General features: G+C 43.6%; 1 protein-coding gene across 1 annotated transcript in view; it reads left to right on the plus strand.

The window, feature by feature from the left end:
* LOC144683114 (uncharacterized) overlaps positions 1-24,976 on the plus strand; it is a 55,273-nt gene that overhangs the window by 20,956 nt on the left and 9,341 nt on the right. The window contains exons 3-5 of the mRNA XM_078546132.1: positions 9,713-9,890; positions 12,424-12,481; positions 24,606-24,726. Coding sequence (XP_078402258.1) covers positions 9,713-9,890; positions 12,424-12,481; positions 24,606-24,726 — 357 coding nt within the window. The remainder of the gene's footprint in view (positions 1-9,712; positions 9,891-12,423; positions 12,482-24,605; positions 24,727-24,976) is intronic.

Below are 24,976 nucleotides of genomic sequence, written 5' to 3' on the forward strand. Positions count from 1 at the left end.
GATCATGTCCAGAGACCCCTCCCCCAACCACTTACCTGGATCTTTGGCTGTTGTCTCCTGCCACCCAATTTGCACTCCCATCTCCCCAGTATGGCCTGCACCATGGCTGCTTAGGGGATCAGGTGCCAATGACATCATTGGACACCGATTTTCATATTTTACAGGGACCCCATTGCCTTTGCGCATGCCTGCTCTAAACAGCAGGTTAACAATAGGAAGTGGATCAGACCAGGTTTGGGTGAGTCAACAAGAAAATTAACGATAATGCGGCCTGGCAATTGTCATCGACCAGAACTCCAATATCCCCCAACTCGCTGGTTTTGTCGTCAGCTTTGGGGCTCACTACAACATACCTCACCCTCCTTTAAAATGGGGCCAATGAGTGTATAACATGACCCACATATATCCACCAGCAGATACATTCATAAATAAAAAAAGAATAAGATACAGAATTGAATAAGAATGTAGATTATAAAAATGAAATTGTTGGGAATACACATAAGGCCAGTGAGTATCTGTTAAAGAATAAGGTTAGTGTTTGCCATACTATTGTATATCTTCATCATGATTATGGATTTTGCAGTAGCTGTTCTGCGTATAATATTAGTGTATACATATGTAATCCAACTAGGAGAGGTAACTATTTAAAATAGACATTAATTCATATTTAATTTGCAGCAAAATATGATATAGTTCATGTACCTGGCTGAAGTTACAGTTCTGTGTATATCTGTTTTATGCTATGTAATTATTCCATGAAGCAATGTAGCCAGTGCAGAGCTGAATGGGAGAAACTGCCTAAGATAAACTAAATGATTGGAGCCATATTCAGCTCACAGCCTTAGGTAAATGCCTCACCCATTGAAGGTCAGGTTCTGGCCTGGATGAGGCTACATTCCTGCCATTTCTAATGCCTGTGATTGGTGTACAATCTTGCTTTTAGGTTATTAATGTATCTCAACCCAGAAAGAAGTTGCACCAGGATATTTAGATGGAAATATCATCTGAGATAAATAACACACAATGGTCTGTATTTAATGCAGCCAGTTGTGGGGGAAAGCATGGTGACTGGGCCCACTTAATCTCGGGAGAGGCACTGCGCCAGTCTCCTGGCAGCAGCAGAACCTCCCCCGAATAAGTTGGAGAGAAGGGGCTGGCCTGGTATCCCCATGGCGACGGTGGGATGTCAATTAGGGTCATTAATGAGCCAATTGACACCCATTATCCCTGAGCCCACCACAATTTAGTGGTATCTCAGGGAAATTAAGCACATCTTTCCCTCACCTCCCAAAGACTGCCCAGCAAACCAATGGCCTACCAGGTGTGGGGTGTCCCTCGTCATCAGACACTCGGGAAGGGGGCTCTGCTGAAAGCCACCATCCTGCCCTTACCTCTGACCCCACTGCGGCTGCTGCCACCACTCCCCTGGTGTTGCTGATGGCAATGAGGAGTTGCCGGCCTCTGATTGGCCAGCAGCTGTAAGTGAGCAGGACTTCTGCTGCCAGGGACCTCAATTAAGGGGAAGGCCTGACAGTGGCCACTTATGTGCCTGAAGAGCACTTAATACCTTTGGACCTCCCCATGGGACTGAAGGGGGTTCCAGTGGGCAAGGCTCCTGACAGCCTGACTAACTCCATCCCATCATGTCTGACCTCCCTAAACCAAACCAGAATCCTAAGATAACCAGAATGTTTGGGTGTGACCTAAATGTTTCAAGGACAGACTTAACTAGACAAAGTTTCAGTCATTTGTTGTTTGATTAATGTACAAAGTTTATTTGGAAAGCCATTTTCTAACAAGGAAGCTTTATTCTTTAAGCTAGAAGCTTTATTCTAAGTGGAAGTTTTCTTCACATAAAACTTTCAAAGCAAATGGAAGGAAAAGGTTATTTCTGTCTTCTGTATGGAGGTGGAAGGGAGTAGAACTAATAATAAAGTTTGGGATTAGGAGCAAGGTTGTATTTTGTTATACATGCATATCCACTGTTTACATTTGGCCTGAGATACAGGCTGCAGCTGAACAGCCTGTGAGAGATGAGGAGATTGCATACTTGGCATTGAGGATATTGATCACTTCAAGGATTGTGTTGTGGTGTGTAGTGGATGATAGAATCAGTAGCTTTATGGATAAAGAATTGACATGATCACTGTATCTTGGAAATTTATTTTGCTGCAAGGTCATTGGGGAGAATTTTTGCTGTAATCTAATTGGAGTAGTGCAGAGCAATTGAAGGATTTTTTGCAATATAGTGAATGAGATAATGAAATACATAATAAAGAGGCCCAAACCGGAGACTAGACGTAAGCCGGGAGATACGCGTCAGGACCCTGCCGAAGTCTTGACGCATGGACATATGTGGGAATTGCCCAGGAAGTTTAAACTTCCAATGGGCTGATTTCCTGAGTCCCGGGGCCCTTCGCGAATGTCTCCAATCCTGAGCTTAGGGTGGAGATTTGGGCTAGATACACAGGACTTACCTGTATATTTACCCTGGAAATGTTAGTTGAAAACATAGTCAAACAGCTGGATAACTCCACGAGCCACCCCCTCCCCCCCCAACCACCACCCATCACCCCTCTGCCCATCCAACCCAACTACCGCTCCCCTGCCAACCACCCAACTAACCCCCAACTACCTGACTACCCCCTAACCACCCCACAACCCAACCAAACTAGCCCCCGAACCAGACTATCCCCCTAACCACCTGAATACTCCACTGACCTCCCAGCTACTCTACTACTCACCCAGACTAACCCCCCGACCACCTGACTACCACCCCTACCCAACCAGACTACCGCCAAACCACCCAACTACTCCACCGACCACTCAACTACTCCCCAACCCAACCAGACTACCACCCCAACCACTCAACTACTCCTTCAACCCAATCTGACTATCCAACCAACTATCCCCAACCTGACTACCCTCCCACCCGCCCGACCACCCACCCCCCCGTCAGACCTGACTACCCACCAAACCAACCAATCCCCTAGCCAACTGCGCACCCCCAACTACCCGACTATACCCTTGACCCGACTACCCACCAAACCCACTCACCCACCTACACTCCTACCCATTCACTCACTTAGTCATTCACTCATTCATTCACGTACCCACATTCATTCATTAAAAGACTGGACCATTAAATAAAAACTTACTTGAATTACGGCAGCTTAAAAAGGGGCATATCCTCTCCTTCCCCCAACTCCACTACGATCTGCTGGACTTGGATGGGAGACACTGCACTGTCCGTTTCTCTGTCAGCCGGAATTGCAAGATCCCAGAAGAAATAAGGGTTGGACGGCCCTCCGACCTCTCCCAGACCTTTCTTTTTGTTCTACCTCCCCCTCCCCCCTCCACCCTCCACCCCATGCCTTTCAATAGCATAAAACCCAACACCTTTCTATTTCCCTTCAGTTCTGAAGAAGTCATATTCAGTTTGAAAAATTGGGCAGAATTTTGCCCTTGGTGGGCGTGCGGGCCCCATTGGCTCGGCAGTGGGCGGGCAGCTGACCCCTGCCACCGAAACGGTGCCCGCAGCCATTTTGAATTGGCCCGCCCAGCGGCCTGCCCGACAGGAAGCACTATGCGCTTCCTCTGCAGGGGGGGGAGGGATTCCCCATCTGTCAAATGCGCACTGCTCCCTGAGGCAAAGTCCTGTCTCAGGGAGATTCGTGAGAGATAAGTAAAGTCTAAAAATAGAAAAATATTAAAATTATTAACATGTCCCCCTCATGTGACATGAGATGGGACATGTTAATAATAAACACTTAAAATTTATTACATTTTTAAAAAGCAGACATGAAACTTCATCCTGCCAGTCTCGCCTCAATTGGCCATTGACAGGTCGGCGGGCGGACAGCTGATTTCGCTGTCTGCCCGCCTTCCTAAAAATTTAAAGGGACCGGGATGATGTCGGGGATTCCTCCCGATGTCATCCCGCGTCATTTTCCCCTTGGCGAGCGGGCCCTGCCCCCAAATCGCCGAGGGGAAAGTCCTGCCCATTAGCTCTGTTTGTTTCTCCACAGATGCTGCCAGACCTGCTGAGCTTTTCCAGCACTGACTTGTTTTTAATCCAGATATTTTCCCAGTTGGCCTCCTATCTTCCACCCTTCATTGAGTGGAGCTCATCCAATTAACTGCTGCCCTTATCCTAACCCACCCCACATCCCACTTAGCCATCACCTTTGTGCTTGCTGACATATATTGACTCCTGTTCCAACATCACCTTGGGTTTAAATTTCTCATTCTCAGAAGGCAAGGTGGAAATTGTTCTAAATTGGATTTGGGTGAGGTCAACTTGTTCTTCTTGGAAAAATGGGGGTCACTTCGATTGTGCTCACTGTGGGGAGGGAAGCTGAATGTTTTTTTTCAATGGTGCGGTGGTAAGGTCCTCAGCAGAGATTCGATGGAAGGCCAGGTTTGTCCTTATATAAGTGGTTGGGTGGTTAGGGTACAGGAAAGGTTAATCTTATCCTTGCTAGTAGGTTTAGCCAAATATCTGATGATGGAAGGGAATTAGTAGCCAGATTCCTGTTCAGTGGCTGGGAGCAAGGGTGTGGTGGGGGGAATTAAAATAGCTTTCGGCTGAACATAGGCCCACTTACACAATGCATCCTAATCAAAGGGTATCTCTGCAGAGCAGAAGGCTGACCTGTGTACCCAATGATCTGGGAGGTGTTGATCTGGTCTCTGTGTTCACAATAATAAAATTATTGGAAGAGTTTAAGTAGACTATGTTACTCCTATTAGAGTAATTAGAAGAGATCGAGAGGATCTAAATGCAATTTGTTGCCTCTATGTTCTTATTCTGTTGCCACTTTTATCTATCTTTGTACTGTAATTTAGTGGTAGTATGCATGGATGTAGAGATCAATGGTAGAATTAGGGTAAGAGTTGTCAGTGAACCATCAGTTCATTGTATTCATGCTGGTTGTAGAATATGATATACCTGAGTGTCGGATCTTGTAATATGAGCTCGTTAAAAACCTGAGCATTCATAATGGATCATGTAGTGTAATGCCTCATTAAAGACCTGATTCTGTGGCTGTGCCTACTTACTCTGTTGCTTAAAGTAATTAAATGAATTAGAACAAGAAAACAGTGCCAACAACCCTGAGGAGAGATCACACAGGCTAGTGTTGTATTTCCTGGAATTTAGATGAATAAAGCTAATTCGGTTTTCAAAGTTTTCAAGATATTAAGTGGACTAGATAGGGTAGATAGAGAGCAAATATTTCTGCTGGTGGGGGAGTCTGGGACAAGGAGGCATATACATAATGCATAATACATTATGGAACCAACTAGGGATAAAACTTCCCCAACCCGCTTTTATTTGCTCAAAACCTATTGCATTTCTAACTTAACTCAGTTCTGATGAAAGGTCACAGATCTGAAACATTGGGTGAAATTGTTCCAGATTTGCACTAAGTGCAGTAGTGGGTGGGAAAAAGAACATTTTACTTGTTGGCTGCAATGGCGGGTTTTCATGCCATATCATCCACTTTCCGTCTCATTAATTATGCAACCACAGGAAACATGCCGTCTCACTGGTGGGCAGCCTCTGAATCGCTCACCACACCGTTACCTCACTGTTTCCTCACTCCGGCTGCCATATCTAAACTGCATCTAAACATAGTTCGCAATGCTTGCAGCCCACGACTGCTCCAGTGAAGACATGGCCCTGAAAGCCAAGATCAGTTCAGTGACCCGTCACTGGAATGCCTTTTGGAGGCCACTGTGATGTCCTCCACCCCTGCTCTGGCCGCAGGAGGTCCAGCAATCTCATCACTCCAGCTTGGGAGGCGGTGGCAGTGGCGGTCAGTGCCAACGCTGCACAGAAGAGGTTGGCTATCCAGTGCAGAAAGAGGATGAATGATCTCATCTGTGCCGCCAGGGTAAGGCAACCATCTCAACACTCTAAACTCACACACTCACAAACCCATCATACATTCACTTTCATCTCACTCACTGCCAGTTCAAGGGACATCACTCACTCTCTCATACACACCCTGACATCCCCAATTGGCCTCATCTCCTCTGGAGACTGCCTCCTCAGCCCTCACCCTCTTGAGGCCACTTGAACAGATCAACATGTGCCCCCACATGCACCCTGGGACACCTCCTTCCCCAGTACAGCCGTCACCCTGCAGCCTCTTCCCTTGCCTAAGGCCACTTATCCCCCTTCCCCAAATAAGTCCTAGCCCTGCAGCTGTTGAAAGCCACTCCCGCCTTACAGCTGCTTTGATAGGAGGAGACCTGCCTGTGAGCCCTCCTAAAAATGATGTTGTGCTGCCTGTGAAGCCGACACTTATGACCACGAGTGCTGCCCGAAGCAAGGTAGACAAACCTCGAAGTTCAAAACGAAGTGAAATACGCCGGTGTGCAATCACGCCAACGTGCTCAGATGATCCAGCGCAGGGGGATGATTCCGGCAAGCAGGTCTTATAATGATGTGCAGATGTATTAAAATGAACATCCCAATGTGGCGCGGCGGGAAACACGATCTGCCATTAATGGGCAGAACAGATGATCGCAAACTGGTTTCACAAATAACATGAAACCGATTTTTGGTCTTCCTGCCATTTTGTCCACTCATGCCCATCATGACACCCGACACCCGACACCAACTGAGATGGAAAATCCCACCCATTAACTCTGTTTATAGATGCTGCCTGACCTACTGAGTATTTCCAGAATTTTCTGATTTATTTCATATTTCCACCATCTGCAGTATTTCACTTTTGTGTCATTGTTGGAATGAAGCTATTTTAGATTTAGCATTGTGTAATGAGGCAGGTCTAATTAGTAATCTCGTAGTAAAAGATCTTCTGGGGAGAAAGTGACCATAATACAATTGAATTCCATATTAAGTTTAAAAGTGTCATATTCCAGGCCCAAACAAGAATCTTAAACTTAAACAAAGCCAATTACATAGGTATGAGGGGAGAGCTGGCTAAGGTTGAATGGGTAAATGGAGGAAAAGGCATGGTAGTAAATAAACAGTGGGAAACATTTAAGGAAAAAATTCAAAATGTTCAACAAAATTCCATTCCATTAAAACACAAAAACTCAACAAGAAAGGTACATCTGCAGCTTATTGGATTATATATTAAAAGAAGAGGCTTATAATGTTGCAAAGAATAGTTGTAAGTCTGAGGATTGGGGGTGTTATAGAAACCGGCAAAGGCGACAAAAAAGTTGATAAAAAGGGAATAAATAAGAGTATGAGAAGCAATAAGCCAGGAATATAAAAACAGATAGTAAGAGCTTTTATTATAAGTATGTAAAATGAAGGAGACTAGCTAAAGTAAACATTAATCCCTTCAAAGCATCAACAGGAGGAATTATCCTGGGGAATTAGGAAATATTTTGTATCTGTCTTCACAGAACATGGGAGCAGGAGTACTCCATTCAGCCCCTCAAGTCTGCTCCACCATGCAACCAGGTCACGGCTGATCATCTACCTCAGAGCCATTTTCCTGTGCTATCCCCATATCCCTTGATGTCATTAGTATCTAGAAATCTATCGATTTCTTTCTTGAACGTACTCAATGTCTGAGTTTCCACAGCCCTCTGGGGTACAGGATTCCAAAGAGTCACTACCTTCCGAGTGAAGGAATTCCTCTGCACCTCAGTCCCAAATGGCTCGCCATTTATTCTGAGACTGTGTCCCCTAGTTCTTTATATCTTGACTCCTGTGCTCAAATCCTGTTGCGATAAAAGCCAACATACAATTGCCTTCCTAATTGTTTGCTGCACGTGCATTTTAGCTTTTAGGGACACCAAGGTCCCTTTGGACATCAACACTTCCAAACCTCTTACCATTTCAGAACCTCCATTACTCCCACCAAAGTGGATAACCTCACACTTTCCACATTATATTCCATCTACCCCATCTACCATGTTCTTGCCCATTCACTAAGCCTGTCTAAATCCCCTTGAAGCCTTTTTGCATCAACCTCACAACATACATTCCCACCAAGTTTTGTGTGACCTGCAAACTTGGGCATATTACATCTGGTCCCCATATCAAATCATTGATATAGATTGTGAATAGCTGGGGCCCAAGCACTCATCCTTGCGGCATCCCACTAGTCACAGCCTGTCAGTAGAAGACACACGTTAACATTATGGGCAACCAAGTGGCTAAAAAGGCTGAGGAAATTAACGTAATTATTATCAGCAGAGAAAATGCACTGAAGAAACTTAAGGAACTAAAAGCTGACAAATCACCAGGACCTGGTGGCCTACATCTTGGGGTTCTAAAAGAGGTAGCTGCAGAGATAGTGGCTGCACAGGTATTGATTTTCCAAAATTTCCTAGTGTCCAGAGCAGCCCCTGTGGATTAGAAATGAGCAAATGTAACACCGCTGTTCTAGAAAGGAGAGAGAGAGAAAGCAGGGATCTATCTTGTCAGTTAGCCTGACAACCTTTGTCTGGAAAATGCTGCAATCTATTATGAAGGAAGTCTTAACAATGCACTTAGAAAATCATATCGTGATCAAATAGATTCAACATGGTTTTACGAAAGGGAAATTGTATTTGATAAATTTATTAAGAGTTTTTGAGAATGTAACTAGTAGGGTAAACAAAGGGGAACTGGTAGATATAGTATACCTGGGTTTTCAAAAGGCATTAGATAAAGTGCCATGCAAAAGGTTAATACACAAGGTAAGGGCTCATGGGTTTAGCATGGTCAAAGGATTGGTTACTGGATAGGCAGTCAAGTAGGAATAAACAGACATTTTCAAGTTGACAGGTTGTAATTAGTGGACTGTCACAAGGATCAGTGCTAGGGTCTCAGCTATTTACAATCTATATTAATAACTGTGACAAAGAGACCAAGAGTCTCTCATCTAAGTTTGCTGATGATACAAAGCTAGGTGGGAATGCAAGCTTTGAGGAGGGCACAAAAGCTGCAAAGAAATATAAACACGTTAAATTAGTGGGCAACAAGGTGACAATGGAGTATAATCTGGGGAAGTGTGAGGTTATTCACTTTGGTAGTAAGAGTAGAGAAGCAGAATCTTTTTTAAAAGGCAGAGAGACTGGGTGTAATTGTCCAAGGAAAACAGAAAGTTAGCATGTAGGTAAAGCACCCAACATGCAAATGGCGTGTTGGCCTTTATTGCAAAGGGATAGGAGTACAAGAAAAAGAAAGACTTGCTACAATTATATAGGGCTTTGGTGAGACCACACCTGGATACTGTGTGCACTTTTGATCTCCATATTTAAAGAAGAATAGACTTGCATTGGGGGTGGTACAGCAAAGGCTCACTAGATTGGTCCCTGGGATGAGAGAGTTGTCCTATGATGAGAGGATCCAGTTTGGGGCTGTCACATAATTTTAGGAGGTACCCCATTGTAATCAGTTAGACACGTGATGTTCAATTCACAGAATCATCTTCAGCTGCAGCACCTTTAAAATGCTGAGATCACGCTGTTTTTTTATATAAAATAGCTATATTATATAATTCTCATTAGTAAAGTATAATTCTTAATAGATGATATAGATAATAATATACAATAGTTTATCCAGAGATCATGCATTTTTATTAATAGCTGTGTTTAGTCACTGCTATAAGCATTTGTTTAGACTATAATTTAATTGAATTTTAAGCCTAATTCCATGAGAAGAACACTTCACAGTGAATCATGAAGACAGTTTCTAATCCATTATGCAATTTCCACCTGTTTGTTTTACTTCCAGCTTTAAGTGACTTGAAGCTTCCACCATCAAAAAGCTGTCTGCAAAGCAAAAATGGGATCAATCATATAGAGTTTTCAGGTGATTCCAGGGGAGATGACAGTCTCAATCGTGTTTCCAAGCCCACTGCCTTTTCTGAATCTGCAAGCCAAAACACAGAGTCTTATTCAGAACAAATCCAGTAAGTGTAATTGATACACTGTTTATTTCTAGATCAGTGTGTTTGCTATTTAAAATAGAGTAATAATTTTAAATAATAATTGTAAGTGCTGAAAGTCTGAAACAAAAATAGAAAATATTAGGAAGACCCAACAGGTCAATCAGCATTTGAAAGAGAAAGATCAATGTTTCAGGTGTAACCTACCTTTGTCTTCCAGATGCTGACTACCTGCTGTGTTTTTCCACCCACATATTGACTCTAGACCCAAGCTTTCTGCTGCTGGACTGCAACACTTTCTGAACTTTTTTCCTCACATTTGAGTCCAATCTAGAACTAGGTCCCGAGGAGCCGTTCCTCTCCCCAAGAATAGTCAAACCTCCACTTACAGCCTCTATCTGGCCCTGCATCCAAGCTAGGGGTTGGCCAATGTACAAGTTTCCCACAGCAATCCTCAGTTATTGCAAACCAAAGGTCAGACAAGTATGGTCCAGGGGGATTAACAATGGGAGTGTCAGAAATCATGGGATTGTACTGATTCCTGCCTTTGGTGAGACTGTAATGGGGATGGAGTAGTCTGCTTGTTGTCTGGTGACACAGCAGCAGAGGCATGACTAGAGCCTACAAAGAGAGGAGATTCCTGACACATCCTTGCCAATCCTCCAATTTTATGACCATCATAGTCCAAAGCATCGCTCATAAATGGCATTCATAGGCCTCAGAGCTGAAGGTCTATAATCAAATTGCAGGCCTGTAGTTTTATACTTATTTTCTCTCTGTGTTCCATAAACATTACAAATTGAGAGAAGGACAAGGAGAGGTAGTGAAAGAGTATCTTTATTCATTTAATATTGCTTTCATTTTCAAAACACACCAATTGAACTTTGAAGTTTATTAATTGTCTGCAACTTTGTCTTGTTGACATGTTAATGCTCATCGCTTAGACCTGTGACCACAAATTCTAATTTCTAAAGGGAGAGAGAGAAAGATAAAACTCAATTAAGACAAAGGCAGGAAGGCAGATTGTTTCCTTATTCTAATTTGAGTTCCTTTGAAAAATGTTGAATTTTGAAAACAAACAAATTCTTCTTCAGGTAAACAGATAGATAAGGATAGAAATGTGAGGGAGTTTCTGGCAGTCACCACCTGCCTTAGTGGAAGCGAGTGGAGAGTGGATGGAGGATTGAATCAGATGAGTGACAGTAGAGCAAGGGGGTGAATACAGAATTGAATTGGCAGTTCAAATGGGGGAAGGGCAGGTGTGCAGATGGTAAGAAGGAAATTATGTAGTGGGATCTGATGGGGAAAAGGTACAATGGGAACTGGGGTAAGGAATGGTAAAGGCAGTCACTGAGGGCCACATTTTCTCCATAGACTTCACCCTAAATGCAGCCTGCAGCCATTAGTGAATTTATATTCCCATGAATGGACCGTATCTTCTGCGGAGTGGCAACCACCATCAGATTGCCACTCCGCTCCTTTTTACTTTTCTTAGACTGGAGCTGCATATTTCCCGCCCAGACTTCCAACCCCAGCCTGTTGAGAAATGTGCAGTGCAGCAACTCCTGGACTCCCTTTTGTGCAGTGCAGGAGAGGTGAAGACACGCCGCCATTTTACGGCACTAGTTGCCGTTAACCAGTAAGTTCAAAGGTCCCAGTCGCTTTGACAGGACAGAAGATAAGTGGGTGAGGGATTAGGATGTGCTGAGTGCTCAGGGGGAGAAGGTGGGGGCGTGTCAGGTGGTTAGGAGGGGTTGGGGGGGATTCGGGGGGGCAGTAGGGGCTTGGGGGTGCAGTTGGGGGTCGACCACTGTCCAGGGGGTGGGGGTTGGGTGTGAGCACTCTTCGGGTAAGTAGTGGGGGAAGGAGGAACTGAGCAATATCCAGGAGTTTGGGGCAAGTGGGGTGAGCACCGTCCTGAGGGAGGGGGTGTGGTTAATATTGCTGTGAGTGCTTTGACACTGTACCTGATTTACTTAGAGTTTTGCAGGTTTTATACGTGCTGTGTAAATCCATGTAAAAACCAGGGTATGTATAGGGCATACAGCTCAAATCTGCGTGGTTCTGACCAATCACAGAGCAATCCGGGCAGGGTAAAACCAGCAATCGGAAGTTTAAACTTCCCACGTAAGTACCAGGGGTGTATTTACTTCAGGACTTCCGATGGGTCCCACCCGTATCTTTCAGGGTACCTCTAGTCTCTGGCTATCTGGAGGCTGGAAGATCTTGGCCAATATCACCACATCAGAGGAATTCAATGGGTGGAAGTAAGAGATCCCATGGCACTGTTTGAAGAACAGCAGGGGAATTAACACTTTGAATCCTGGCCATCATTTATCCCTTGCCAAACTAAAACAAGACAGATTAATTGGTCATTTATTCAATTTGCTTTGTGGACCTTGCTTTGTGCAAATTGGTTCCCACATTTGCTTGCCCAACAACAGCGACCACACTCCAAAAGTAATTAATTGGTTGTAAAATGCTTTGGGATATCCTGAAGATGTGAATGATGTTATATAAACACAAGTTTGTTCTTAATATATATTTATTTTGGCAGATGCAGTAACTACAATTCATTGCAATTGGAATCATCAAACATGTTTCCGCAACTCCAGGTAAGAGTTTTATTAATATTTTTTAAATATTCAGGGCAAGCAGCAGTGCTTTGGTAAGACCATTGTTTACAAAAACATTTAATATACTTAATCGTTACACACAATTGGACTGCTACTAAACACTAAACAATTAAGGCCATGAATGGGGAGCAAAATAAGGCAATGATTCCAGACAGACGCTGTGTTCACCAGGTTTCTATTTTGTTGAAGTTTCACTTCAGTTTGAAGTTTCTCCAAGTGACCACTTGGAGATAACCAGTATGTAGTTCTTCTTAAACTCTTTAATTACACTTTTTTTTTACAAAAATATGCTTTATTCATTAAATTATCTAAAAGAATATTACAAAACTATTTAATGAAAAGCCTCATGGGAAGTACATTGTTCTCTGGACACAGTTCTGTGTCTTGCTTTCATGGAGCCTCTTGGTTATCTGACCCTGAAGTCATGCTTACATCATCATTAACATCATTGTCTAATTAACATAATCATTAACCCTTTGTGGTTTTCACCTCTCTAACCTTGCCCTGTCCATGAGAGGAGGCAGAACTCTCTCATCCCCGAGCATGCTAGAAAACAACCTGAGGCTATTTTCAAGTGATGTTCTAACTTCTCCCCAGGAATTCTACCCAACTCTTCCTATAGGCCCTAGTTCAAACAGGCAAAGATCCCTTTTTGGACCTCATGAAGGTCCCAAGAGTCAAAAAGAAGTCAACCTCTGGGAGATCAATAACCTAAATACAGAGTATAGAAATTTTTTATACATTTGACCTGATACAGGCCATGGTCTCCCCATTTCAGACTGGGAGGGTACTGCACAGAGTTTTGGGTTGGGCTAGTTTACATGCACAGGCATCTGTCCCAACAATTTAGTATAGGTAGGGGTGACCAATGCACAGTCCTTGTGTCCTCACAATGAGCATACCTTCCATCATGTTGTGTGCCACGACCACTGTGCTAAATGGAATAGGTTCAGAACAGATCTAGCAGCTCAAAACTGGGCATCCATGAAGCGCTGTGGGCTTTCAGCAGCAGCAGAATTATATTTAACCACAATCCCTAACATATGGCCCGACATATCCCCCACTCTACCATTACCACCAAGCCAGGGGATCAACCCTAGTTCAATGAAGAGTGCAGGAGGACATGCCAGGCAGCTCTAGGCATACCTAAAGATGAGGTGTCAACCTAGTGAAGCTAAACCACAGGAATGTTTGCATGATAAACAGCAGAAGCAGCATCTGATAGACAGAGCTAAGTGATCCCACAACTAATGGATAAGATCAAAGCTGTACAGTCACATCCAGTCATGAGCGATGGTGGACAATTAAACAACAAATTGGAGGAGGAGGCTTCACAAATTCCCATCCTCAATGATGGGGGAGCCCAGCACATCAGTGCAAAAGATAAGGCTGAAGCGATTGCATCCATCTTCAGCCAGAAGTGCCGAGTGGATGATCCATCTTGGCCTCCTCCTGAGGCCCCCAGCATCAAGGATGCCAGTCTTCAGCCAACTCAATTCACTCTACGTGATATCAAAAAATGGCTGAAGATACTGGATACAGCAAAGGCTATGGGCCCTGATAACATCCGGCAGTAGCAATGAAGACTTGTGCTCCAGAGCTTGCTGCGCCTCTAGCCAAGCTGCTACAACACTGGCACCTACCCGGCAATGTGGGAATTTGTCCAGGTATGTCCTGTCCACAAAAAGCAGGACAAATCCGACCCGGCTAATTACCACCCCATCAGTCTACTTTCCCATATCAACAAAGTGATGGAACGGGCCATCAACGGTGCTATCAACCATACTTGCAAACATAACCTGCACACTGATGCATACCTTGGGTTCCGCCAGGACCACTTGGCTCTTGACTTAATTACAGCTTTGGTCCAAACATTGATAAAAGAGCTGAACTTAAGATGGGAGGTGAGAGTGACTGCCCTTGACATCAAGGCAGCATTTGACCGAGTGTGGCATCAAGGAGTCCTGGAAAATTTAAGTCAATGGGAGTCAGGGGGAAAACTCCGGTTGGAGTTATACCTAGCACAAAGGAAGATGGTTGTGGTTGTTGGAGGCCAATCATCTCAGTCCCAGGACATCACTGCAGGAGTTTCTCAGGGTAGTGACCTAGGCCCAACCATCTTCAGCTGCTTCATCAATAATCTTCTGTCCATCATAAGATCAGAAGTGGGCATGTTCTCTGATGATTGCACAGTGGACAGTACCATTCGCAACCTCACAGATACTGAAGCAGTCTTTGTCCATATGCTGCAACACCTAGACAATATTCAGGCTTGGGCCGATAATCGGCAAGTAACATTTGTAAGTGCTGGGCAATGACCATCTCCAACAAGAGAGAATATAACCAACTCCCCATGACATTGAATAGCATTACCATCGCTGAATTCCCCCCACTAAGAACATCTTGAGGGTTACCATAACTAGAAAGTGAACTGAAACCAAATTCTGTGGCTACAAGAGCAGGTCAGAGGCTGGAAATTCTGCGGCGAGTAACTCACCACCTGACTCCCTGAAGTCTGTCCACCATTAGCAAGGTACAAGCCAGGAGTGTGATGGAATACTCTCCACTTGCCTGGATGAGTGTGGCTCCAATAAAACTGAAGATGCTTGGCACCATCCAAGACAAAGCAGCCTGCTTGATTGGCACCCCATCAATCAACTTAAACAATCACCCCCACCATCACCAGTGTATAGTGACAGCAGTGTGTACTATATACAAGAGGCCCTGCAGCAACTCACTGAGGCTCCTTCGACAGCACTTTCCAAACACACAACCTCTACCACCTAGAACAACAAGGACAGCAGACACATGGGAGCGCCACCATCTGGAAGTTCCCCTCCAAACCACACACGATCCAGATTTGGAACTATATCACCATTCCTTCACTGTCGCAGGATCAAAATCCTGGAACTCCCTCCCTAACAGAACTGTGGATTTATCTCCACCAGACAGACTGCAGAGGCTCAAGCAGGAGGCTCACAACCACCTTCTCATGCGCAATTAGGGATGGTCAACAAATGCTGGTCTTGCCTGCAGCACCCACATGAGAGAATTTTTTAAAAATTCTGATCCTAAAAGCAATTGAACGGAATACTCTCTAATCTTATTCAGCTCAATATGTTGTATTCCCCAAATAACATCCATATGACTAGAACAAAAACAGAATTACCTGGAAAAACTCAGCAGGTCTGGCAGCATCGGTGGTGAAGAAATCAGTTAACGTTTCGAGCCTTCACGGCCCTTCGGCAGAACTGAAGCATAGTTAGGAGAGGGGTGAAATATAAGCTGGTTTAAGGTGGGGGGGGGGAGCGGGGGGTGGAAGAGAGAAGTTGAGGGTGTGGTGATTGTAGAGATAAGCAAGCGGTGATAGGAGCAGATAATCAAAAGATGTCACAGACAAAAGGATCAAAGAGGTGTTGAAGGTGGTGATATTTGTCTAAGAAAAGTGCTAATTAAGAATGGAAGACAGGACACTCAAGGTACAGCTCTAGTGGGGGTGGGGTGGAAAAGACTAACAAGGTTTTAGTTTTAGATTTAAAAATAATGGAAATAGGTGGGGAAAGAAGAATCTATATAAATTATTGAAAAAAAAAGGGGGGGTGGGAGAGAAATGGGGTGGGGATTGGGTGGGGGGGAGTTTAAGATCTAAAGTTGTTGAATTCAATATTCAGCCCGGAAGGCTGTAAAGTGCCTAGTCGGAAGATGAGGTGCTGTTCCTCCAGTTTGCGTTTCCCCCCCCCACCTTAAACCAGCTTATATTTCACCTCTCTCCTAACTATGCTTCAGTTCTGCCGAAGGGCCGCGAAGGCTCGAAACGTTAACTGATTTCTTCTCCACCGATGCTGCCAGACCTGCTGAGTTTTTCCAGGTAATTCTGTTTTTGTTTTGGATTTCCAGCATCCGCAGTAGCTTTTAGCTTTTTGTTTTTATCCATATGACTAGATTGGGACTGAAGTCTTGTATTCCATAGATTATTTGCTTCCTTATGCTTAACAACCTCTAGAACCTTTAATACCTTGCATAACCACTGATCCTTGCAATTTACAAGGAAGATTTAATGAATGAATACATCTTTACTACTAGAAGCAAACATAAACTGAGCTTTCCCCTTCACTTAGGTGAAATATGCTCATCTTTGACATCAGTGACATTAGAAAGGATTGTATTTGGGAATTCTTGAAACCTAATCACAAAGATTCAATACATGGGCCAGGAGTTTATGGCCCCTCCTACCCGGTGGGATATTACGGTCCTGCCGAACTCAAATGGAGATTTAAATGGCTCGCAGCATCTGCCAAGGGTGGCGGGGTGGACATGCCACAGCAGGACAGCAAAGTCCTGGCCATAAAGCTTTTTTTTAAAAATAGCATGGGCCCAGAATTGGATTGTGTAACTGGGCAGCCTGTGGCCAACTGCTCAGGGAGTCTTTTGCAATGAAAAAATACTTTAAAAACAAAATCTTGGCTGTTTGTTGCAGTGACTGCTGAAGAATCCTGAGTGAGACTAGCCCATCACCTGCCCTAGTCATTGATGTCTATAGATAACCCCCTCAGATGCTGGGGTAAACCTGTCAAAGTAATCACATAAACAATTATCTTCCTTGAACGCAAAGTTCTTTATCTCTTAAGGGTTCAAAGCCGACATAGTATACAAGGGTTTACGCAGAAGCTAAACGACTGCAGAACCATGCACACATTCACTCAGTCATGAGAGAGGGTCTTTTAAGGGTTCATTTGTATCTAAAGTCTAATCTTTCTTTAATTTAGCAAGTAACTAAATTTTTCTCTTTGGGTTGGGGGAAGGTAACTTTTAGTCCAGCTTTGAAACAGGGGTTATACAGGCTCTGCGTGCAGCTGCAGCTAGTAAATCAGTTAACTGGCTTAAACCGGTTTTCAGAAGCTAGATTCAGACAGCATAAAAGCAAGCCGTCTACAGTGCCGATTTTGTCTTTGGGCTGCATTAGAGTGCTTCAGTTGGAGTTTGGCGAGAGAGGGAGTTCAGTGAAGAGGGAAGGAGGTCATCCTTTCATTTTTTACCTTACCTCAGTAAGAAAAGTGGTGGCCTTGGTAAGTAGGACCTAGTAAGCATTTCTTCTGTCCTTAATATTCTCTAAACTAGAGGAAGTAAAAGTAAAGGGAGTGATTTAAGGCTGTGTCATGGCAGGGCAGCTCGGACAAGTGGAATGTTCCTCCTGTGCAATGTGGGAAGCCAGGGACACTTCCAGTGTCCAGGGCGACCATGTGTGCAGGAAGTGCCTCCAGCTACAGCTACTTGAAATCCATGTTTTGGAGCTGGAGCTGTGCCTGGAATCACTGGGGACCATCCGCAAGGATGAGATCTTTGTGGATAGCACATAGAGTGAGGTGGTCCCACCGCAGATAAAGAGTGCAAAGGCAGAAAGGGAATGGGTGACCACCGGACAGAGTAAAAGCACTAGGCAGGTAGTGCAGGAGTCTCCTGGGTTCATCTCCCTCTCCAACAGATTTTCCGTTTTGGATACTGCGAGGGGGAGATGGTTTCTCAGGGGAATGCGGCAAGAGCCAAGACCGCAGCATCACAAGTGGCTCAGCTGCACAGAGTGGGGGAGAAAGAGTGGGAGAACAATAGTGATAAGGGATTCTATCCTAAGGGGAACAGATAGACTTTTCTGCGACCACAGGCGTGACACCAGGATGGTATGTTGCCTCCCTGATGCCAGGGTCAGGAATGTCACTGAGTGGCTGCAGGACATTCTGAAGAGGGAGGGTGAACAGCCCGAGGTTGTGGTTCATATTGGTGCCAACAACATAGATAAAAAGAGGATTGAGGTCCTGAAAGCTGAATATAGGGAGCTAGAAAATAAATTAAAAAGCAGGACCTCAAAGGATTACAGGATTAATCTCAGGATTACTCCCAGTGCCATGTGCTAGCGAGATCAGGAATAGGAAAATAGACCAGATGAATGTGTGGTTGGAAAGATGGTGTAGGAGGAAGGGATTTAGATTCCTGAGGCATTGGGACCAATTTGGGGGAAGCTGGGACCTGTACAAGTTGGACGGGTTGCACCCCAGCAGGACCGGGACCAATATCCTCACGGGTATTTGCTAGTACTATGGGGAATGGTTTAAACTAGATTGGCAGGGGGATGGGAACCTGAGCGGAAAGACACAAGAGAGGGAAACAAAGATAGGAATGAAAGACAGAAAAGTAGAAAGCAAAAGTGGAAGGCAAAGGAAACAAAGGCTAGCAGCAAATAGAGCCATAGTACTTAAAAAGGAATGTAAAAATGTTAAAAAGACAAGTCTAAAGGCACTGTATCTGAATGCACGGAGCATTCACAATAAGATAGACAAATTAACAGAGCAAATAGATGTAAACGGGTACGATATGATTGTGATTACAGAGACATGGCTGCAGGGTGACCAAGGTTGGGAACTGAATATCCAAGGGTACTCAATATTTAGGACAGATAGGCAAAATGGAAAAGGAGGTGGCTTGGCATTGTTAGTTAACAATGAAATCAGTGCGATAATGAGCGAGGATATTGGCTCAGAAAATCTAGATGTAGAATCAGTCTGGGTGGAACAAAGAAGCAACAAAGGGCGGAAATCATTACTGGGTGTTGTCTTTAGGCCTCCAAACAGTAGTGGTAAGGTAGGGGATGACATTAAACAGGAAATTAGAGATGCATGTAACAAGGGTGGTACAGTAATCATAATCTACATATAGACCAGGCAAACCAAATTAGCAATAATACTGTGGTGAATGAATTCCTGGAGTGTGTACAAGATGGATTTTTAGACCAGTATGTCGAGGAACCGACTAGGAAAAGGCTATCCTAGATTTGGTATTGTGCAATGAGAAAGGTTTAATTAATAATCTTGTTGTGCGGGAACAGTGACTGTAACATGATAGATCTCTTCATTAGGATGGAAAGTGAAGTAGTCCAATCTGAAACTGGGGTCCTAAATCTTAACAAAGGGAGCTACGAAGGTATGAGGCATGAGTTGGCTAAGATAGGTCGGAGAACTTCATTAAAAGGCATGACGGTGGATAATGGCTAATATGTAAGGAATCAATATGTGCATTGCAACAGTTATACATTCCTTTCTGATGCAAAAACATAACAAGAAAAGCAGCCCAACCATGGCTAACAAAAGAAAGTAAGCATTGTATTAAATCCAAAGAGGAGCCACCCTAAGGTCTTGAAAGAAGTGGCTAGTGAAATAGTTGATGTACTTGTTTTAATTTTCCAAAACTTCTTAGATTTGGAGAAGCTTCCATTAGATTGGAAAATAGCAAATGTAACTCCTTATTTCAAAAAGGGAGGGAGACAGAAAGCAGGGGAAGAAATTTCCACTCTCCGACACATAGTGACGTCATCGGGCGGATGTCCCAACGTCATCGCGCGTCATTTAGATTTTCAGTTCAACGGGCGCACAGCCAACTTGGCTGCGCGCCCACTGAACTGTCAAAGGCCTATTGAGGCCTGTTTAAAAACTAATTAAAACAGTTAAATGAGCTGCCTGTCCAACCTTGAGGTTGGTGGACAGGCGAAGAGTCTAGGCGGCCTTTGCATTTTTCATGAAACCTCATCCACTGGTGGAATGAGGTTTCATGAAGTGTTTTAAAATTCAGTAAAAATTATTTTAAAAATTCATTGACATGTCCCAGCTCATGTGACACTGTCACGTGAGGGCACATGTTTTAAAAGTTTTCTTTCCTTTAGTTAAATTTTCAAATATCAAACTGGGAATGTTCAGCGCTTCCAGGCGAGCGTCTCGCTGGGCGGGCCTTAATTGGCCCGCCCACGTAAAATGGCAGCGCGGACCCGATCGGGGACATCGATTGGGTTTGCACTTGCTCCCGCCTGCCCCCACACAACCCCCGCTACGGGGACAAAATTCAGCCCCAGGAAACTATGGGCCTGTTAGCCTAACTTCTATCATAGGGAAAATGTTAGAAGCTATTATTGAAGATGTTATAGCAGGGCACTTAAAAAAATTCAAGGCAATCAGACAGAGTCAACATGGTTTTGTAAAAGGGAAATCATGTTTAACCAATTTATTGGAGTTCTTTGAAGGAGTCACATGTGTTGTGGATAAAGGGGAGCCGGTGGATGTACCAGTTAGATTTCCAGAAGGCATTTGATAAAGTGCCACATCAAAGGTTATTGCGGAAAATAAAAGCTCATGGTGTAGGGGGTAATATATTAGCATGCATAGAAGATTAGTTAGCTAACAGAAAGGAGAGAGTTGCCATAAATGAGCTTTTTTCTGTTTGGCAGAATGCGACGAGTGGTGTGCCACAGGGATGAGTGCTGGGGCCTCAACCTTTTACAATTTATATAAATGACTTGGATGATGGGACTGAAGGAATGTCAGCTAAATTTGCTGATAACGCAAAGATAGGTAGGAAAGTAATTGTGAAGAGGATGTAAGGAGGCTACAACACGACATAGATAGGTTAAGTGAGTGGGCAAAGATCTGGCAAATGGAGTATAATGTGGGCAAATGTGAAATTGTTCATTTTGGCAGGAAGAATAGAAAGAAGGCTTATTATCTAAATGGTGAGAGATTGCAGAGCTCTGAAGTCCAGGGGGATCTAGGTGTCCTGGTGCATGAATCGCAAAAGGTTAGTATGCAGGTACAGCAGGTAATTAGGAAAGCTAATAGAATGTTATTATTTATTGTGAGGGGAATTGATTACAAAAATAGGGAGGTTATGCTTCAGTTATACAGGGCACTGGTGAGACCATATCTGGAGTATTGTGTATAGCACTGGTCTCCTTATCTAAAGAAAGAAGTAAATGCATTAGAAGCAGTTCAGAGAAGGTTTACTATACTAATACCAGGAATGGGCAGGTTGTCTTAAGAGGAAAGGCTGGACAGGTTAGGCTTGTATCCACTGGAATTTAGAAGAGTAAGAGGCGACTTATTTGAAACCTTTAAGATCCTGAGGGGTCTTGACAGGGTGGATGTGGAGAGGATATTTCCTCTTGTGGGAGAATCTAGAACTAGGGGTCACTGTTTAAAAATAAGGGGTCGCTCATTTAAAACAGAGATGAGGAGAAATTTTTTCTCTGAGGGTTGTGAGTCTTTGGAACTCTTCCTCAAAAGGCAGTGGAAGCAGAGTCTTTGAATATTTTTAAGGCAGAGCTAGATAGATTCTTGATTAACAAGGGGATGAAAGGTTATCGGGGTTAGGCGGGCATATGGGGTTGAGATTACATTCCGATCAACAATGATCTTATTGAATGGTGGAGCAGGCTCGAAGGGCCGAGTGGCCTACTCCTGCTCCTAATTCGTATGTTTATATGTATGTTCATATGTATATAATGTTGCTAGAAAATGTAGCAAGCCTGAGGCTTGGGAGCAGTTTATGATTCAGCAAAGGAGGACCAAAAGATTGATTAAGAGGGGAAAAATAGAGAATGAGAGTAAACTTGCAAGGAACATAAAAGCGGACCATAAAAGCTTCTATACAAATGTAAAAAGAAAAAGATTAGTAAAGACAAATGTAGGCCTCTTACAGTCTGAAACAGGAGAATTTATAACAGAGAACAAGAAAATGGCAGAGCAACTAAACAACTACTTTAGTTCTGTTTTCACAGAGGAAGACACAAATAACTTTCCAGACATACTAGGGCCAGGATTTTACAGTCGGCTTGCGGGGGCGGGCCCGACACGCCGGCATGTAATAATGACACGTGATGACGTCGGGCATGCGTCCTGACGTCATCGCACTCTCTCGCGATGTTTCGTTCGGCGGGCGCACACCAGAGTCAGCTGTGTGCCTGTCGATAACTGATAAGCCTATTAAGGCCATTAAACAGGTAATTAACATGAATTTTACACTGCCCATCCAACCTAAAGGTTGGTGGGCAGGCAAAAAGGCCAAGTAGCCTTTACATTTCTCAGGAAACCTCATCCACAAGTGGGATGAGGTTTTCTAAAGCTTTTACGAATTAAATAAAAACTTATTGTGAAAAGTAAAAACATGTCCCATCTCATGTGACACACTCACATGAGGGGACCTGTTTCCTTAAATTTTTAATCCATTTATTTATTTTTTTAAAAAGCGCTTCAATCTCCCTGAGGCAGCTCCATACCTCAGAGAGATTGAAACGCTCTTTCGCACGCATGTGTGAAAAAGCGCTAGATCCGACTCTCCCTCCTCCCCCTGCCCGCATAGGTAGTGTTTGCTACTGCTCGCACATTACGCTGGGTGGGCCTTAATTGGCCCACCCGCATAAAATGGCAGTGTGGAGCCAATCGCGACCACTCCTGCCGAGCCCACCCGACGCAGGAAAAATTCAGGCCTAGGGAATCAAAGGTCTAGTGAGAAGGAAGAATTAAAGGAAATTAATATTACTAAAACAATAGTGCTGGAGAAATTAATGGGACTGAAAGCCAATAAATCCCCAGGGTCCAATAATCTACATTGCAGGGTACTAAAGGAGGTGGCCATGGAAATAGTGGATGCGTTGTTGTCGTCTTCCAAAATTCAGTAGATTCTGAAACAGTCCGGGCAGATTGGAGGGTGGCGAATGTAACTCCACTATTTCAAAAAGGAGGGAGAGATTAAACAGCAAATTACAGACCGGTTAGCCTAACTCAGTAGTAGAGAAAATGCTAGAGTCTTTTATAAGGGATGTGATAACAGGACACTTAGAAAATATCAATGGTAGCAAAGTCAACATGGATTTAGGAAAGAGAAGTCATGTTTGAGAAACCTATTGGAGTTTTTTGAGGCTGTAACTAGCAGAATAGATAAGGGAGAACCACTGGATGTGGTCTATTTGGATTTTCAGAAAGCTTTTGATAAAGTCCCACATAAAATTAAAGCACATGGGATTGGGGTAATATATTGGCATGGATTGAGAATTGGTTAGCAGACAGGAAACATAGAGTAGGAATAAGTGGGTCTTTTTTGGAGTGGCTAGTGGGGTACCGCAGGGATCAGTGCTTGGGCCCTAGCTATTCACAATATATATCAATAATTTGGATGAGGGACCCAAATGTAATATTTCCAAGTTTGCTGATAACACGAAACAGTGGGGATGTGAGCATTGAGGAAGGTATTAAGAGGCTTCAAGGTGATTTAGACAGGTTGAGCGAGTGGGCAAATACATGGCAAATACAGTATAATGTGGATAAGTGTGAAGTTATCCACTTTGGTAGGAAAAACAGAATGGCAGAGAATAATTAAAAAGTTATAGATTGGGAAATGTTGATGTACAAAGGGACCTGGGTGTCCTTGTACGCCAATCACTGAAAACAAGAATGCAAGTGTGGCAAGCATTTAAGAAGGCAAATGGTATATTGGCCTTCATTGCAAACGATCTTGAGTACAGGAGCAAGGATATCTTACTGCAGTTGTACAGGGCCTTGGTGGGACCATCCCTGGAGTATTGTGTGCAGTTTTTGCCACCTTACCTAAGAAAGGATATACTTATCATAGAGGGAGTGCAGCAAAGGTTCACCAGACTGATTCCTGGGATGGCAGAATTGTTGTTTAAGGAGAGATTGGGCCAACTCAGCCTGTATTCACTGGAGTTTAGAAGAATGTGAGGGGATCTTATTTAAACATACAAATTTCTGACATGGATGGACAGACTGGATGCAAAGATGATGTTTCTTCTGGCTGGGGGTGGCGGGGGGGAAGGGGGGTGGTGGTTGTGTCTAGAACAAGGGGTCACAGTCTCAGGATATGGGTTGACCATTTAGGATTGAGATGAGGAGAAACGTCTTCACTCGGGGTGGTGAACCTGTGGAATTTTCTACCACAGAGGGCTGTGGAGGCCAAGTCACTGAATATATTTAAGAGGGAAATAGATTTCTGGACTCTAAAGGCATCAAAGGGTATGGGGAGAGAGCGGGAGTATGGCGTTGAGATAGAGGATCAGCCATGATCATACTGAATGTCAGAGTAGGCTTGAAGGGCTGAATGACCTACTCCTGCTCCTATTTTCTATGTAAAGTTTAGAAACAGGAGCATATTATGTTTTTTTAAATATACCTGTGCTGTAGTTTATATGATCTATGTAGTCTCCCTTCATAATTTTGTGACTTAAACTGTAAATTCTATGAATCATTAATTAAGAGAATGTAATTTACCTCAGGTACGATTGAAGGCAGCGGTAGTCCCCCAAGTTGAAAGAAAAATACATGTGTATCATGACTTTGGTAAACAAATACATTCTGAACTCCTCAGTCAAGACTTGGAAACAAAGACCATCAGTGGTAAGTAAACAGCAGTCATGATATTTTAAAATTATGAAAGATTTTATATATTTTAAAATAACAAAATATAATTTTATGATGCCTCTAGGACACACATTATTCAACAACCAAGAAGGTGAACAGATGTTTTGTTCCAAGGCATTTTCCAGTATCAATCTTGCTTACAATATATTGCAAAACATTTTTGTGCAGTCAAATGTTTTATCTTTATATAGATAAATACATGGTGTATTCTGTTCTGTGGTTCCAG

The sequence above is a fragment of the Cetorhinus maximus genome, chromosome 7 (genome assembly GCF_964194155.1).
Source record: "Cetorhinus maximus chromosome 7, sCetMax3.hap1.1, whole genome shotgun sequence".
Taxonomy (NCBI): Eukaryota; Metazoa; Chordata; class Chondrichthyes; order Lamniformes; family Cetorhinidae; genus Cetorhinus; species Cetorhinus maximus.